Below are 14,957 nucleotides of genomic sequence, written 5' to 3'. Positions count from 1 at the left end.
CACCAGGATTGATCAAGGGATGTTAATGTGAAGGTTAGGTACCACGTTTTAATTCAGCATTTGTTGGGCTGGGGATTTATCCCAGTGATTCCGCCGCCTGCTTCACAAGCCCAAGGTCCCGAGTTCGATCCCTGGTCCAAAAAAATAAAAATAAAAATAATTTGCCAGGGATTTAGCTCAGTGGTTCCGGCGCCTGCTGCGCAAGCGCAAGGTCCCAAGTTCTATCCCCGGTACCAAAATTTAAAAAATTACTATGAAATAATAGTAACCAAAAATAGTATGCAATAAAAAAATAATTTAGCATGTGCTGAATAGACTTTTTATACAAGTACTGTTTTTAAAAAATGTTTTATTCTTTTTGGTCCCTAGGGATAACTCGGGGTTTACACCAGCAGACACAGTGGCTATCATTTTCTGCTCTACACACAAATCCCTCACATTGGGTAAGTGATCCAGAGTTAAAGACTATATATTACCCACAGAGAATTACATTTTAAGATTTTGAAATGCATAGAACTCCATATTACATGCAGTGGGTATTGTCCCTTCCGTCAGGTAAAGAATGGCAGCAAAGTGAGGACGGGTCACTGCTTTAAAATAGTGATCTGATCAAACCCATTTCTGAGGGGCTGCATTTCACAGTGTGGGATTTAGTTTGATTTATAATCATATTTCCAGTTCTCATGAAAAACAAGAACGCAGAATCGCTAGCGTTAGAGCCAGTGTGGGGTGAGGCTGTCCGTGGGAGGAGTACTACTGAACACTGCTTGGGAATCTCTGGAGTTGACTCTGGAGAGTCCCACTTCTTTTCTGGGAGCTCAAAGCAAGGTGAACATACTGTTACCTTAACTGGATATTGATGTTACTTTGAAATTCACTTTCAAATGGTATGTGTTCTAGTAGACGCAGTATAATTAGCTTTAGCTCAATTGGATTAGCACTAAGTGAAATAAGTATTTAATGGACAAAAATAGGTTAAGAACAAAAGTGCTGTTTTCTACTTTGCTTTATCTAATTTAGTGCCGTTATCCTAATAACCTCTTAGACATCCAGAATCTATGTTTTTGTTCATTAAAAGTCATTAAATAATCAGAAACTTTATGGAAACGTACATCATTCACAAACTCCTCAGGGTAGTAGGCAGATTGTGGCAAAAACTCCTGTTAACAGCTCCTCTGCATGTGGCACTCACTTAAAAGAATGAAGAATCATGACATTTTTCTTAGCTTGCTCAGATTAAATTCCACCTATAAATTTTTTTAATTCATTAAGTTTATTGGTACCATTTTAGGTATACAGTATGATGACGTTCATCATTGGGATCTTGTACCTTTACATGATGCATCTTGGTTCTTATTATTTTCCCCACTCCCCTGCCCTCCCTTCAACCTTCCCTGTTTGCAAAGACTTTGTTTCCCTTATTTTTTTTTTGGTACCAGGGATCGAACTCCCGACCTTGTTCTTTCGAGGCAGGTGGCACCACCCAGCTAAATCCCCGGCTCCCCTATTTTTCTCTTTTCTCATATTTATTTCTTTCCCTTCTTTCCTTTCCCCTATCTCTCCCACTTCCACTTCCCCTTCCCCTTCCCCTCCCCCTTTGTACCTTTTCTTCCTATTTCACATTATCTATTATAAAAAGAAAAAAATTCACAATTTTTTTACTAGTTCTAAACGTATTTCTCTGGTAGAGTCTTTGTCAGTCTTAGCAAGTTTGCAAAATGATTTGGGAATTGGACAAGCTCATTAAAGAGCAGTTCCTGTTTGCTATCTAGGGCCTCAGATTACTTAAATAAATTAACAGGGTGTTTGTTTGGTTTTTCTTCATCATCATTATTAAGTTGAAGTTGAAAGAGCTTTGAAAGCCATAGTCCAATCCTGATTTTCAGTTAACTTCCTGAACCTTAGCTTTTTTATCTGTAAAATTACTCTATAAGTATCATTAAAATTAAAAATACAATGTGTTAAGCACCTAGCAGAGACCCTGGCGATTAATAGGTAGGCGATTCATGACAAAATGTGTGTGGTAATTATGCTGCACATAGATTGCTGTGAACTAAGTGAGATGCCTCCTTAAAGGGCTTGCTGTGCTTCCTGGCCTACAGTGGGCCTCAATAAGCAGTAGCTAGTATTCATTTTTTTTTTTTGGTTATTCATTATTATTAACTAGGTTAGTTATAACATAATCGTGTTACCACTTCTAGGGTTCCAGTTCCCTGACTCCTGTCTTATAGATTTTCATCTAACAAGTGTGATTTAGTTGTTGACCTCAAAAAACTCATCTCGGTACTTCTTCCCCATGTGTTGTTGTGGATGCCATGTGTGGTGTTCCAGGTCTCCTAAAAACTATGGAGGTAATAGGAAGGAAGGGAGTCTAGGGCTAGATGTACAGAGTGCAGAGCTGAGGTCCTTGAAGCACACTGATCCATGGCTGCCCAAATGCATTTCCACATTTCTACAAGAGCTGTTCAGCCTGAACTGCTCTGAGGAACTTGCTTTTGACAAGAAAACCAAAGTGGACGTTTTTGTTTCTCCAAGATGTTCCATGTGCTGCAGGTGGCTGTGCTGAACCGAGTGCAAGAAGCATACCCAAGATGCACACTGTAGTATGATCAGTATTCTTTTTTTACATAAGTAAAATACCTCTGTATTCAATCCTTTTCTCTTTTTTGCATTTCATTTTTCTTGATCTCAGAGTCATACTCCTTTTTCCTTTAAGCTTTCTGAAAGCTAATTTTCAAACAAGCAGATCAGTGCTCTAAACACAGAGATAGTTGTTTTGCTGCAAAAGGGTTGGATTTTTGTTTGCTTTTGTAGTGTCCACCCATCAAATAGATACTTAGATCCACTAATATGATTTCCCAGTACAATAGTAGTGTGGTATCTGGTAACCACTTAGTATAAATACTTAGCTGTTCGTAACATGGCAGACTTAAGTTCTCTTGGAACTTTAAGATCTAAATACTTGATTTGGCCTGTTTCTTTATCTGTAAGGTTAGGGAATTTTATTTTCAACCTTAATCTCCTGCCATTTCTTGGTCATATCTATCTTCCCTCGTGTTAGCATTTTTGCAAATGGCCTCTTTGGTGCTTCCTTGAGTGAGAGAGATCACCTTTACTTCCACATGCCCCAAGGGGCATTTGGATGTGATTGCGAGAATAGGCTTGTTGAGCTTTATAAACTTACTGTATCCATTTTCCCAAGATCCAATGCATATTTTCCTCCACTGGTGACCTAATGACACTGGTACAGAGGACCTGCCTCGGTAGTGGCCTGAGCTACAGGCTAAGCACTACCCTAGGGGAAGTCCTTATCTGCATAGAGGTGGAAGAACATCATGTTGAGTATGAAAAATTCGTATTCCAAAAAGAAAGAGGAAATATCACTCAGTATATTTTCTTTCACATTTCACACAAAAATGAAATACAACAAATTATAATATACCTGTTTGCCACTTTAAAAATATCTTTCTCTTTTGCAATCACTGCCTTAATATTTCTTCTAGTGATTTTACCCATACATGCACACAAAGAGGCATGCACATATATCAAGTAGAATACATTAAGCAAAACTTATAAATTGCTATTTATTATTATACCTCGTATTTGTATTTAAGAATAAATCCCTGTAGGCCAAGTGTTATCCATATAACTAATGAAGCAAAGATGAAAACTCTTGCTTACGAAGCTTCCTGCAAATTCTCTCGATATATACCTTTGGTTTATTTTACTGTTTTTGCTTTTGCTCTGTCTCAATCCCTTCCAAGAACTTGCATCTACACACATGCTGAATTTGATTCATTGCTTTTATTAGAGCATTTGCCATTGATTGATTAGTTCTTCGTATTAGTACTTTTTCTATTGATTGATTGCAGATGAAGTGACTATTTGACCTTTAATTATGAGGCTTCCTATTGAAAATGACATTGAGCTATGGCTTCACATAATCCATCTGGAAAGCCTGACATGATGCCATTCCCTGGAGTTCATTCAGTAAGGAAGAGGAGGCTTGAAGGAAGCACAGGGCTCTCACTGTGCTTCATCTAAAACAATACTACAGGGCTTGTGTGCTGCACTCCTATAGTTTCAACTCAGTGTTAGAGGCAATTTTATATTTTGTCAAGACAGTGTCCCTTGCTGTGGGTTGCCATAAAAGCCATGAATTCTCCCAGATTATACTCTAGTTTAATGACAACACTTGTGTAATAATGTGAAGCTTTTTTACATAGCAGAGATTGAAGAAACAGCTTATATCCTAATTAAAAATGTCTCTGCATTTCATCAGGAAGAAAACCTGATCCCAGATATCCCATGGACTTTATTTATTCTTTCTCTTGAGTATTCAAATTACTTTGCTTACATGGAATTTCAATATATGTAGAAAACTTTCTCACTACACCTAGAAAGATAATGTTTTAGGATATTTGAGGTCCTTAAGTCAAGCACAGATGTATATTTTTAATGGTTTTAAGTACCAGAATGAAAGTACATAATCTCAGAGTGTGGCTACTGATTATTGGTGGCCAGTAATGATAATCCCAATTTTTCTTACTTGCAAAAGTATTTCTTTTTAAAAATGTTTTAATTGATATATGTTTGTGATACATAATGAATGTGTTCATCATGGAGTATTGGTACGTGAACATGTTGCATTTTGATCAAGTGCATGCTATTTAAAAATTAAATCAGTGTCATGATCAGCGCTTACTAAGCGTTCAGCCCTGTGTTTGCAGCACACTTGTGTGAAAGGCAAACTGAGGCATTCAGTCCTCATGTGGTTCACACTTCATTATGGATCCGTGGCCACAGCCAAAATGTGACCAGCAGCTATGCATTAAGCTGAAGTAAAGTTCCTTTTGGGTAAACAAAAGATTTCTTCCAGCTTTAAGTTCCTGTGAATCTACAACTGATACTTCTGCCCTATTTAATAATGGTTTCTCTATTATGTATGCAAAAGAAAGGTGTTCTTGAAAAGAATATTTATGTAAACAGTGTCACTAATATCGCTGCAAAGGAAATATGGCTACTGCTGCTGCTGCTTCCTAAAGAGGTTAAAAAAGATCTGCACATTCTCCAAAGAATGTCATAGGAGAAGTAAAATCTTAAAAGATCTTTTTTATTTCAATTGGAAGATTTCAAAGAATGTTAAAAGATGACCTACAACTTGGGCTGAAAACATCATTTGTCAATATTTGGGTCATTTTTTCAAGATGGAAAGGAACTGAAATATAAAACCTTGTGTTTCTGATACTCTTTTCCCCCAGAGCTGATCTGTGATCCTATTGAAATGTAAAGATTATCTTCATAAAACTACCCAATAAGTGTACAGCACTTTTTAAAAAGCATTTAATCCATGTTACCTAAACAACCTTGAATTATTAGCAAGTCAGTAATTATCTTATTTGTATATGGAGAAGTGAAAGCATAGAAAAAAATCCAAATTTATCCCAGATCATATAACTAAGAGAAACTAGAGCTCAGGCCTCTTAACTTCTAGAAATGCAAATGGTGAGATGATATGAAAGCACTCTAAAGGCCAAAAAAGTACTATAGTGGTTCCAAGTGTTGTAAATGGGAGATGTTGCCATATGTTTGAATTGTTTTATTAATTGTTTAAAAAGAAAATTTCTTCTGAATACATTGCTGCTCTAAGACAGTTTCAAAATACTTAACATCTATAATTGTTCCCATAAATATATATTTCCATGTGGCCCAGTCATAAATTGGCACTTCTTTCTTATATTTCTTTACTATAAACAAAAATTTATATCCTGTTTTATGTGGGTCTTGGGAAGCCAGCCCTACCTTTCATAAGGCCACACTGTATCACTCCATTGTCATCAATGAAGAGCCACTGTGCTGTTTGACAATGGGCTGTACAAGTGGAAATAGAAATCCAGAAAATAGAATCTCTGGAGTGTAGCCATAAATATATTTCTGTCCTGCATTTTGCCTCTGCTTAGAGTTCTGGAAGGAAAGGCAGTATGGGGCCTCTGCCATTTGACAGATTCTTAAAATTGCCACTGAGATTATGCCAGTGAAATCTATTGCCAGTAGATTTTTACCATCATATAAAGAAAAGTAAAGATGTGTCTGTCATTTTGTGCAATTTTCTCATCCAATAAAGAAAGAGAGAGATGTAATTTCTCAAACAAAATGATGCATCTATGTTCTGTAGAGATTTGTGGGCTATTTTGGTTTGAATTTTTTATTCTGAATTTAGTATCTGAAAATCACTGCTAGTATGTCCAGATTTTTGTGATCAAAATTTAGGAAGACCCAGAGGTTGTGGTTAGCAAGTGATAAAGATAATATAACTTTGAAGGATTCCCAGCCTAACCTTTAAGAACCATCCATCTTAAAGATTTACCAGGTGTTTACCTGGAAGACCAGTGCCTTGATGTTCCCACACCTGTCCTCCTCTCACTGTTCTGTACCAGGGGCTGCCAAATATTTTAAACCACGATCTACACCTATAAGCACATTTTACTGGGTGATCCGGAACTGATTTCGCAACTCACTAATGGGTCATAACCTAGCGCCTGAAAAATTTGCTTTATATGTTGCCTAGGAGAGGTTTCATCCTTTCCTCAAATAGTTACCATGTAGACTCTAGCTTCAGCTTCCTCCTTTTTACTGAGCTTCAACCCAAATGTCTGATTAAAAAAAAAAAATAACAGAAGTTAAATTCTGACTTACAGTCATTCCTGACTTAAGTAATGTAAAGTTACTGTCATTTGGCTTATTATTTTATTCAACATACATAACAGAGTTTCTATACCTTTTGTAGATTTATCCCATGTGTTTCCAATAGTAATAACAGCTAACGTTACTAGGATAGTTAATCCACAAACACTGTGAAGTAATTCACTTTAAAGAACTTTGGTGTTGACTACGGCGATTACCAGTGTGTTAATTGAGACTTCAGCACCATGAACAGCCAGTTGCTCTAATAGAAATTCTCACTGGAGTGCTCAGCTTCTGTTCCATCAGAAAGGAAATACTCCAGGAGCAGCTACAGCAGATACTTTTGTTATCCATCTATCAACTAGAGATTTACTGATTAGCATAATGATTTTAGAAATAGGTCTTGACTGGTGAAATTATCGACTTGTTACTCTGTATGATAAATGTCATACATGGATACCTGGACGTCCTAAAAACTTTAGGAACACTTCCACTTGCTGAAAGAATCTATCAGATCAGGAAGCATGCATATAAAATACTCAGGGATGTGATGGGGCTTGATCCCTGCAGGTTTTGTGTCCATCTAATGTAATGAGGATCTGTGGTTGCCTGGGCCCGACTGCAAGGGTCACCAGTTGTGTCCCAAAATGTGGCTGTGAGTGGGCCTCAGGAGACCACTCATGGGAGGTGCTAGAGAGAACCTGAAAGGACAGAGCTGGGGTTGCCAGTTTTCAGGCTGCACCAACTACTTTTGTGCATGACTGCTAATATATATTAAGTTAAACAGTCCCTGGATGAAGACAACTTCCTCTCATTAAAACCTTCTGGCCAGGTTGTGGACCTAACCTTCACCTATCTTAAACTCTACTGGCCACTGTACATCAGCTGCCTGGAAGAATCTGGGAGTTATGGACCAGTTCACATCACTCCTACAGTTACCTCACATAAGAAAAGTGAGGTTCAAAATCACTTATAACTTGCCAAGTCCCATGCTTCCTAGTGCTGGCCACTGTGCTGAGCCTCGGGGAAGTGTCCAGAAAGCCCTGTGCTTCCCAACCCTGAAGTCCTGGGGTCTAGCTAGGGAGTATTTGAGCTGGATGATGGCCAGGGTCCCTCTAGTTCTGTCATTCAGCAATTCTCTCGTTTTGAAAGGGCCAAGAAATTAACTGTAGAATCTTGGGCCCTTCACGTGGACACCATAAAATTAGCAGTCTCCGAAGGAATTGTCCTCAAAATTACAGCAAATTGTTTCCTCAAAAAATGAAAGTAACAAAATAGATTATAGGGTCTTGGCTCAGGCCTACTGATTCAGAATTAAGGATAAGACCCTGGAAACACACACTTGAAAAGAATATTTTACATATTAAAGTACGAAAGCTGGCCCATTGTCTATCCAAGGCTCACTCTCAGCTTCCAAAGGTGCTGGCTCATGAACCCAAGCCCTTCAGGAAGTGCTTGACCTAGCAGGGTGGTTGTTGTTTGACTTTAGCCTGGCTGTGGTACACCCTACTTTTAGATACTTTTTAGCCCATCAGTCAAAACGACATAGTTAGGACATAAATGCTCCTGACACACTACTAAATACTATATAAAAATGAGTAAACAATAAAAACTTTTTGAAAAGAAAACAAAACGAAATAGGCCTGGACCCTGAATTCCAGGAATCTCCTTCCTCATTCTGAGGTTTCTGACTAGGAAGGATAGAAGCCTGGCTCCAGTTATTCTGATCTGTAGGTGGAGCGCCCAGATTTTTGGCTAACCTCCGACTTCATTTCAAGTTCTTTGTGTCCATCTGGTTAGACCACAGCATGGGAGTTGGAAGGGTGCCAGTGCTTCATAAAGCAAGATCCAAATAAAAGAAAAGCGTGTCTGTTGTGGAATCACTTGCTGCTGAAGAGAGGTTCGTTTTCTTCCTGGGAGGCAAAGAGTAACATTGAAACTTATTTAAAATAATTTCAGAATGCTTGCTATTTTAAGACCGTTTTCCTTATATATATTATAGTTATCCTTATATAAATCCCATTTTGGAAGGATATATACATGATTTTTCAAAGACTCTCACAAAGCAGTAGATAACGTGGACCGATTGGAAAGGGGAATAAGAAACAGGATTGCTGCTTTCTAGAAGTCAGAGCATTATCCAGAATACTCATAACCAGATGACAGCACAGAGGTTTGGGCAACGTCGGGTAGGAGGGTTCCATTCCCACTGCAGTCTTCAGCAGTTGCCACACTCACTTTTGAAGGGCTTCAGGCCTCATCCTGAATGCTTCAGGGACAGGCCCCTTCCCTGGTCAGTCTGTAGATGGCTACATTTGAACTGAACAATACTTTTCATAATTCTACTAATTTAATAGTAACAACAACAATAATAGCCCCAATAGCTATCATAGCGGGTGGGGTTTGCTCTGAGCCAGACGCTGCACTGGGCACATACACTGTCTCACTTGGGCTCCAGCCACCCCCTGAGATGGACGTTCCAACCTCATCTTGAGCAGCTGTGGAAACTAAAGGTTATGAGGGTAAGATCACTCAATTACCTAATTCAGTGGTGGCGAACCTGTGGCATACGTGCCTCAGCCAGTTGTTTGTCATCATTGAAAGCTCTAAAAGGTCCACCATCACAGACCTAGTTGGTAGTTGGCATTTGAACTCAGTTCTCTGACATGAAAGCCCACATTTGGAGGTGGTGATGAGTGTTTTCCTGACTTGCCCAAGGCCCTTGGTTCAATCCCCAGCACAGCAATAATCAGTTAATTAATTAAACAAGCCCATGCCCATATCCTTTCATCACACCACCAGTCCTCTGGAAGAAGGTGAGAGTCTCATTCAGCTGTCTGCTGCTCTGGCAGTCTTATGGAGCAGGGACAAGAAGGGCCAAGTGTCACCTCTACGTGTCACCTTCACCACAGCTGAGCTCTACCTGCCGTTGTTACCTTATAGCTTAGTGCCAAGGAGACATGGAAAATCCCACACATTGTACAGTGGCACCTCAAACTGTATAACAGCTCTATCACTATATGCTGCTTCATGTCAGCTCTCAATGTCAGGAGCTTTTTGTTCCATGCTTTTGTATTTATTTCAAATTAAAACACCCTGTGGTAGCCAAAAGTAGCTATACAGAGATGACCTGTACACATTAGTGATTAACTCATGTGCCCTAGATCATAAATGCCCCATGGGGAAATTCCATAAGGAGTACAGAGACACTGTCTATTATCCTACATCTGGTCCTTTCTTTCTTTTTGCGGGGGGCGGGGGGCTAACCTGGGACTGAACTCAGGACCTTGCGCTGGCGAGGCGGGCAGCAGCACCACTGAGCTAAATCCCCAGCCCCTATCTGGTCCTTTCTGAGGAAGCTTTGCCATGTCCAGGAGAGCCAGCAATCACCTGCTTCTCAGGACTTCATATTCATCATTACAGTCAGTGTCAGTTGCAGAGGGGTTTGCTTGTTATTATTAATACGTAGAAAGTTTGCCTCTAGAAGTACTAAAATGTGCATCATGGAACAATACGTGTTTACTGTGAAGACTCTTACCCAGGAAATTCCTTTCACTCCATCTCAACACGCAAGAAGAGACGGGTGGATAGCAATCCTCCTTTCCAATTTGCAGCACTCCGATTGTTTATTTCATCACATCCCTTCCCAGAAGTTCCCTTAATTGAGCCAGACACTGTTAACCAGGTTGTATTTATGACAGCATGCACCATGCTTCTTTGCAGTAAAGAGAAAAATAAACCTGCAGCCACGAGCAAGGGGGACACACAACCCTCTTCATCTCCATCTATAGCCACATCCAAACAACTCCCGTCAGCCATTTAAGATAGCTGCCCTTTGGTTAAAGCTGTGATCCACAGTAGGTGTTTGACAAGTCACACTGGGGGAAGGAAGAAACAAAAATTGGACACAAGTCGAAAGATGGCTGGTCCCTAGAAAGCCAGCAGGTTTGGGGATATCATCTATATAAAACTGAGCACATTATTGATATTGTAGTGGTAGCACATCCCACAGCTGACTTTGCTGCAGGTTTGGTTTATAAGGGGCTAATGAAAAGATGCCTCTAAAACCCAGTCATGATTCGTTCATTGATTGATTCATTCATTGATATTGAACAAATATTCATTTGCCTGTAGTGTGCCAGGCCCTTTCTAGGCCCCCAGAGGTACAGTCAGCCTCTTTTTATTTTTTATTTTTTATTTTGAGGTAGAGTCTCACTAAATTGCTTAGGCAGGACTTGAACTTGGGATCCTCCTGGGAATAAGTAGACAAAACTTTGGATATACGGTACATCAGAGGGTAGCATTAGGGAGAGCAAGCCAGAAAGGAGAATAGAGTGCCTCAGTGGGGGTAGAAGAGTTTCAGGGTCAAGGGCACAGTGGATTGAAGACCAAAGAGGAGCAAAGGTGTGGATGTTTAGGGGAAGGAGATTCCATTCAGAGGGTCCAGGGAAGGTAAAGGACCTGAGGTGTGGGTGTGCTTGGCGTGCTGGACGGGGAAAGAGGCCAGCATTCAAGGGACAGAATGAGTGAGAGAGCTGGAGCAGACAGGGTCGTAGGTGATCGGCAGGGGTGGGGGCCTGCAACTGTCATCAGGCCCATTTGGCCGCTGAAAGAACTTTCCCTTTAAAAGGAGAGAGATGGAGGGTCTTGAATGGACAAGTAACAAACCACACTTGTACTTTGAAGGGGTCTCTGTGGCTTCACTTAAGAATCGAATTGCATGGGTGGGAGGATGCAGCAGAGAGAATCAGAAAGACTAGGTAAGGGTTCTAAATCCAGCCAAGAGTGTGGGATGGTTTAGTCAAGAGTGTGGGATGGTTTAGTCAAAGGTAATAGCAGTGGGAAAGGTGAGAAGCCTTGCAGTCTGGCTATATTTTGAACACAGAACCAACAGAAGCTGCTGAGGAGGTGGATTTGTATGTAAGAGAGAGAGGAAGTAAAGAGGTCTAGCCTGAGGGACTGGCCAGGTGGCGTTGCTGTCTACTGAATTAGGGAAGGCTGCGGAGGAGCAGATTTCAGTGGTAGAAAAGCGATGTGGGGCAGATTACGAGTTCGGTTTTGAACATGTTAAGCTTGAGGTTCTTTCCCCCATCCAGTGGAGTCTGGAACTGTGGCCCAGGCTGGAGGTTTTAGCCCTCTATTATCACGTTAAGCTAATGGAAAGGATGAGATCACTCAGGGTGTGGGCAAATACAGGGAACTGAAAACCTGAGATTCCTCAGAGGATAGAGGGCATATGGAATTATTTTGATAATAAAATGATGTAAAAGTCTGAATCAGCCAGACATGCAGACATCCAGCCTGGCAAGCCTATATTTTTCTCCTGCCTCACAAGGTAGAAGTGTGCATTAAATCAGAAAGTGGACATGAAGACACTTTGAAAGGCTGAAAGGTGGTGCTGGCATTTATTTGGTTCCTGTTATGTGCTGGGCACTGTCAGGCACTTACTTGCCTTATTTCATGTGATCGTCACAACAACCCTGCAGAAAAGTTAGGATTGATTAGGAATTCAAGCCTCAGAGGGGTCAAATAGGCCATCCGTGTTCACATAGTGAATAAATGGCAGAGCTGCAACACAGTACCTGTCTGTCTGTATCGAGTCCTCTTGCCCCACCAGTTAGCAGACCTGGCTTTCTTACCTGGCTCATATCAAACTCAAGTGCAACTGTCTAGTGAGGGGACAGTTCCGGGGCCCCTGCCCAACGCCCAGGAGTATCCTCCTCAGGATAGACCTAGGCTTGTAGTCTTTGTTTTTTTGTGTTTTGTTGTGGTGGTGGTTTGGTTTGGTTTGGTTTGGTTTTTTGGGTTTTTTGCAGTATTGGGGATAAAACCCAGGGAGGGCTGAGCTACAACCCCAGCCCTTTTTATTTTTATTTTCTTAATTTTGAGACAGAGTCTTGCTGTGTTAACCAGGCTGGCCTGAAACTCACAATCCTCCTGCTTCAGCCTCCCAAGTAGCTGGGATTGCCAGGTTCATAGTTTTCAAAAACTACCCTGCAGTTCTAATATGCAGCTGAGTCTAAGAACCACCACATTAGACTCATTTTCTCTATTTATGCATATGCCATTCTGTTCCAAAAATAATGCAAGATCGGATGGTGCCCACTGATTTGTTAAGCAAAGTTGCCCATTTGTTTCTACGTGTTTTTGAAAATAAAAATTGTATGCTATGATTAGATATGTTTAAGTATTCAAGGGAGAAAATGAACGATTAGAAAAATGTCGTTAGTTCCAGAAAAGACTTCGATGGTTTTCTTATGTTCTTCCTCTGCCTCAAAGTCTCCTAAATGAGGCTTTTTCTTCCAATTTTTATATCTTTGAGGCCAAATGAAGGTGGAGAGTGGGTTTTCAGGACATCATCCAACCAAGACTAACCACAGAAATCTGACTCAGCCCTTTGAGGAGAACTGGATCTTACGAATAAATAACTCTGATCTTTACTCCCCAAATCAAAGCAGCCATGTTCCTGTATGTCAGAAGACGTCTCTTATGAAGTTTTTAGTCATCATAAACACAGTCCCAGCAAGAAAGAAATTATTAGGGCCAGGGATTTAGCTCAGTGACACCGTGCCTGCCTCACAAGTGCAAGGTCCTGAGTTCAGAAAGAAAGAAGAGAGAGAGAGAGAGAGAAGGACGGAGGAAGGAAGGAAGGAGAAAGAAAGGAGAGAGGGGGAGAGAGAGAGAGAGAAAAGGAAGAAAGGAAGATTACTGCTACGAGATAATTAGATAATTCAAGACTATATTGACCAAAAAATGTGTATCAAAAATAGCTAAAGTGAATTGGGGTCACTCCTTACAGTCACCATTTAACCAAAATTCAGAAGCTTTCTGGAAGTTCCACTGTCAGTTGATAAGATTATTGACTCAACATTCTAGGGAAAGCTTGAGTTTAAATGGTAGAGGGGATAGCGGAATCAGTGAGAACTCAGGTCACACTATCAGCTTCTCTCCACCTCAGACTTAAAAAGATTCATGTTTTTCTTCACTTATATAGAAAGACATCTAAAAAAACTCTGTACAAGGCAAGGATTTCCCGAGCTAGTCAGCTGGGGCCAGTTCGGTTCTACTGACCATGCTAAATAGAGTCATGATTTGTGTTTTTTGTCACGTGAAATTCTCATTCTATTTGTAATGTTTTCACATCCTGTGAGTGTGAACATTAGCCAGATTTTTTCTTCAGAAGAGGACTAGCAACACTTCTTCATTCACAGCCTAGAAAAGGAAAAAAGTAATGTCACTACTTCCCACCCACCTCGTCACCATAAACATGGCGGCTCCTCCAGGAAGACACAGCCAGTATTTGAATGCAGGCTCAGTTCTTTAATGCATTCCTGAATTCCCTGTCTGGTAATTACTCCTACAGCACTGTCAGACAGGTGAGGTGTACCTAATCTTCTGAGGCAGCAACCTTCAATTGGTAGAGTTAAATGTTTCATTGTCAGCATCTGGTGAGCAGGCTCGGGCCATTCATTAAACATCTTTTCCAATCAGAACATACCTGTTTCAAAACAGAAACAACACCAGCTGCTCATTTTGGGCTTTTCTTGAATCTTTATTTACATAAAACTTTCATTGAAGTGGTAGGACTACAGCCCAGGTAATTGAAAGCTGAAATACAATCTTTAATTTTCCTAATGGGCTGAAAATGGTTGTGAACCAAACTTCATTCAAAGGAGTCAAAAGGCTGCCAGACTTTACCTTTGTTGAAAGAAGCACCAATTTTCTTTTCAGATTTTCTTGCATAAGTATTATTTTGCTCCCATTTTCACCCTCCATTATTCTGTGGTGCTATAATCAAGCATCCCTATTCCAGGGTTCCTAAAGAGACTAATAAATTACCATTTCAGTCATGTAGCTGGTGAAGAGCACAGACTCAGGAGGCAGCCAGTCTGTATTCACATCCCAGCTGCATCCTGTTCTGTCCTGGAGCAAATTTCTTACTTTTCTGCAGCCTCCATTTCCTCATTTGAAAGATTGGGATAGTAATGGTAGCTCTACCCACATGGTGGATATGAGGAGTGGATAAGTTGATTCTTGTATGCTCATAGAACGGTGCCTGGTACATAATAAGCACTGTAAGTATTTGCTACAATCACTATCCTGCCTGACCAGCAAACAATAAAGAGCAAAAATGTCCATGGCTACAGCTTCTGTAGTCCCATGTAAGGTGTGACTAGCAAAAGACTAAAACTCTGGGGCCAGGGATTTAGCTCAGTGGTTCCACCACCTGCCTCGCAAGTGCAAGGTCCCGAGTTTGATCCCCAGATAACCGC

At 40.5% G+C, this 14,957-nt stretch overlaps 1 protein-coding gene across 2 annotated transcripts in view; it reads left to right on the top strand.

The window, feature by feature from the left end:
• Slc10a7 (solute carrier family 10 member 7) overlaps window positions 1–14,957 on the top strand; it is a 245,218-nt gene that overhangs the window by 213,169 nt on the left and 17,092 nt on the right. For both annotated transcript variants that reach the window (XM_087193353.1, XM_004868926.3), the window contains one exon: window positions 370–443. In XM_087193353.1, coding sequence (XP_087049479.1) covers window positions 370–443 — 74 coding nt within the window. The remainder of the gene's footprint in view (window positions 1–369; window positions 444–14,957) is intronic.

Source organism: Heterocephalus glaber, unplaced genomic scaffold, assembly GCF_053883595.1.
Source record: "Heterocephalus glaber isolate CG9 unplaced genomic scaffold, H.glaber_assembly_v1.0 deba00001587, whole genome shotgun sequence".
Lineage (NCBI taxonomy): Eukaryota > Metazoa > Chordata > Mammalia > Rodentia > Bathyergidae > Heterocephalus > Heterocephalus glaber.
Note: the sequence above shows the minus strand (reverse complement) of the source record. Positions and strands in the feature narration are given on the sequence as shown.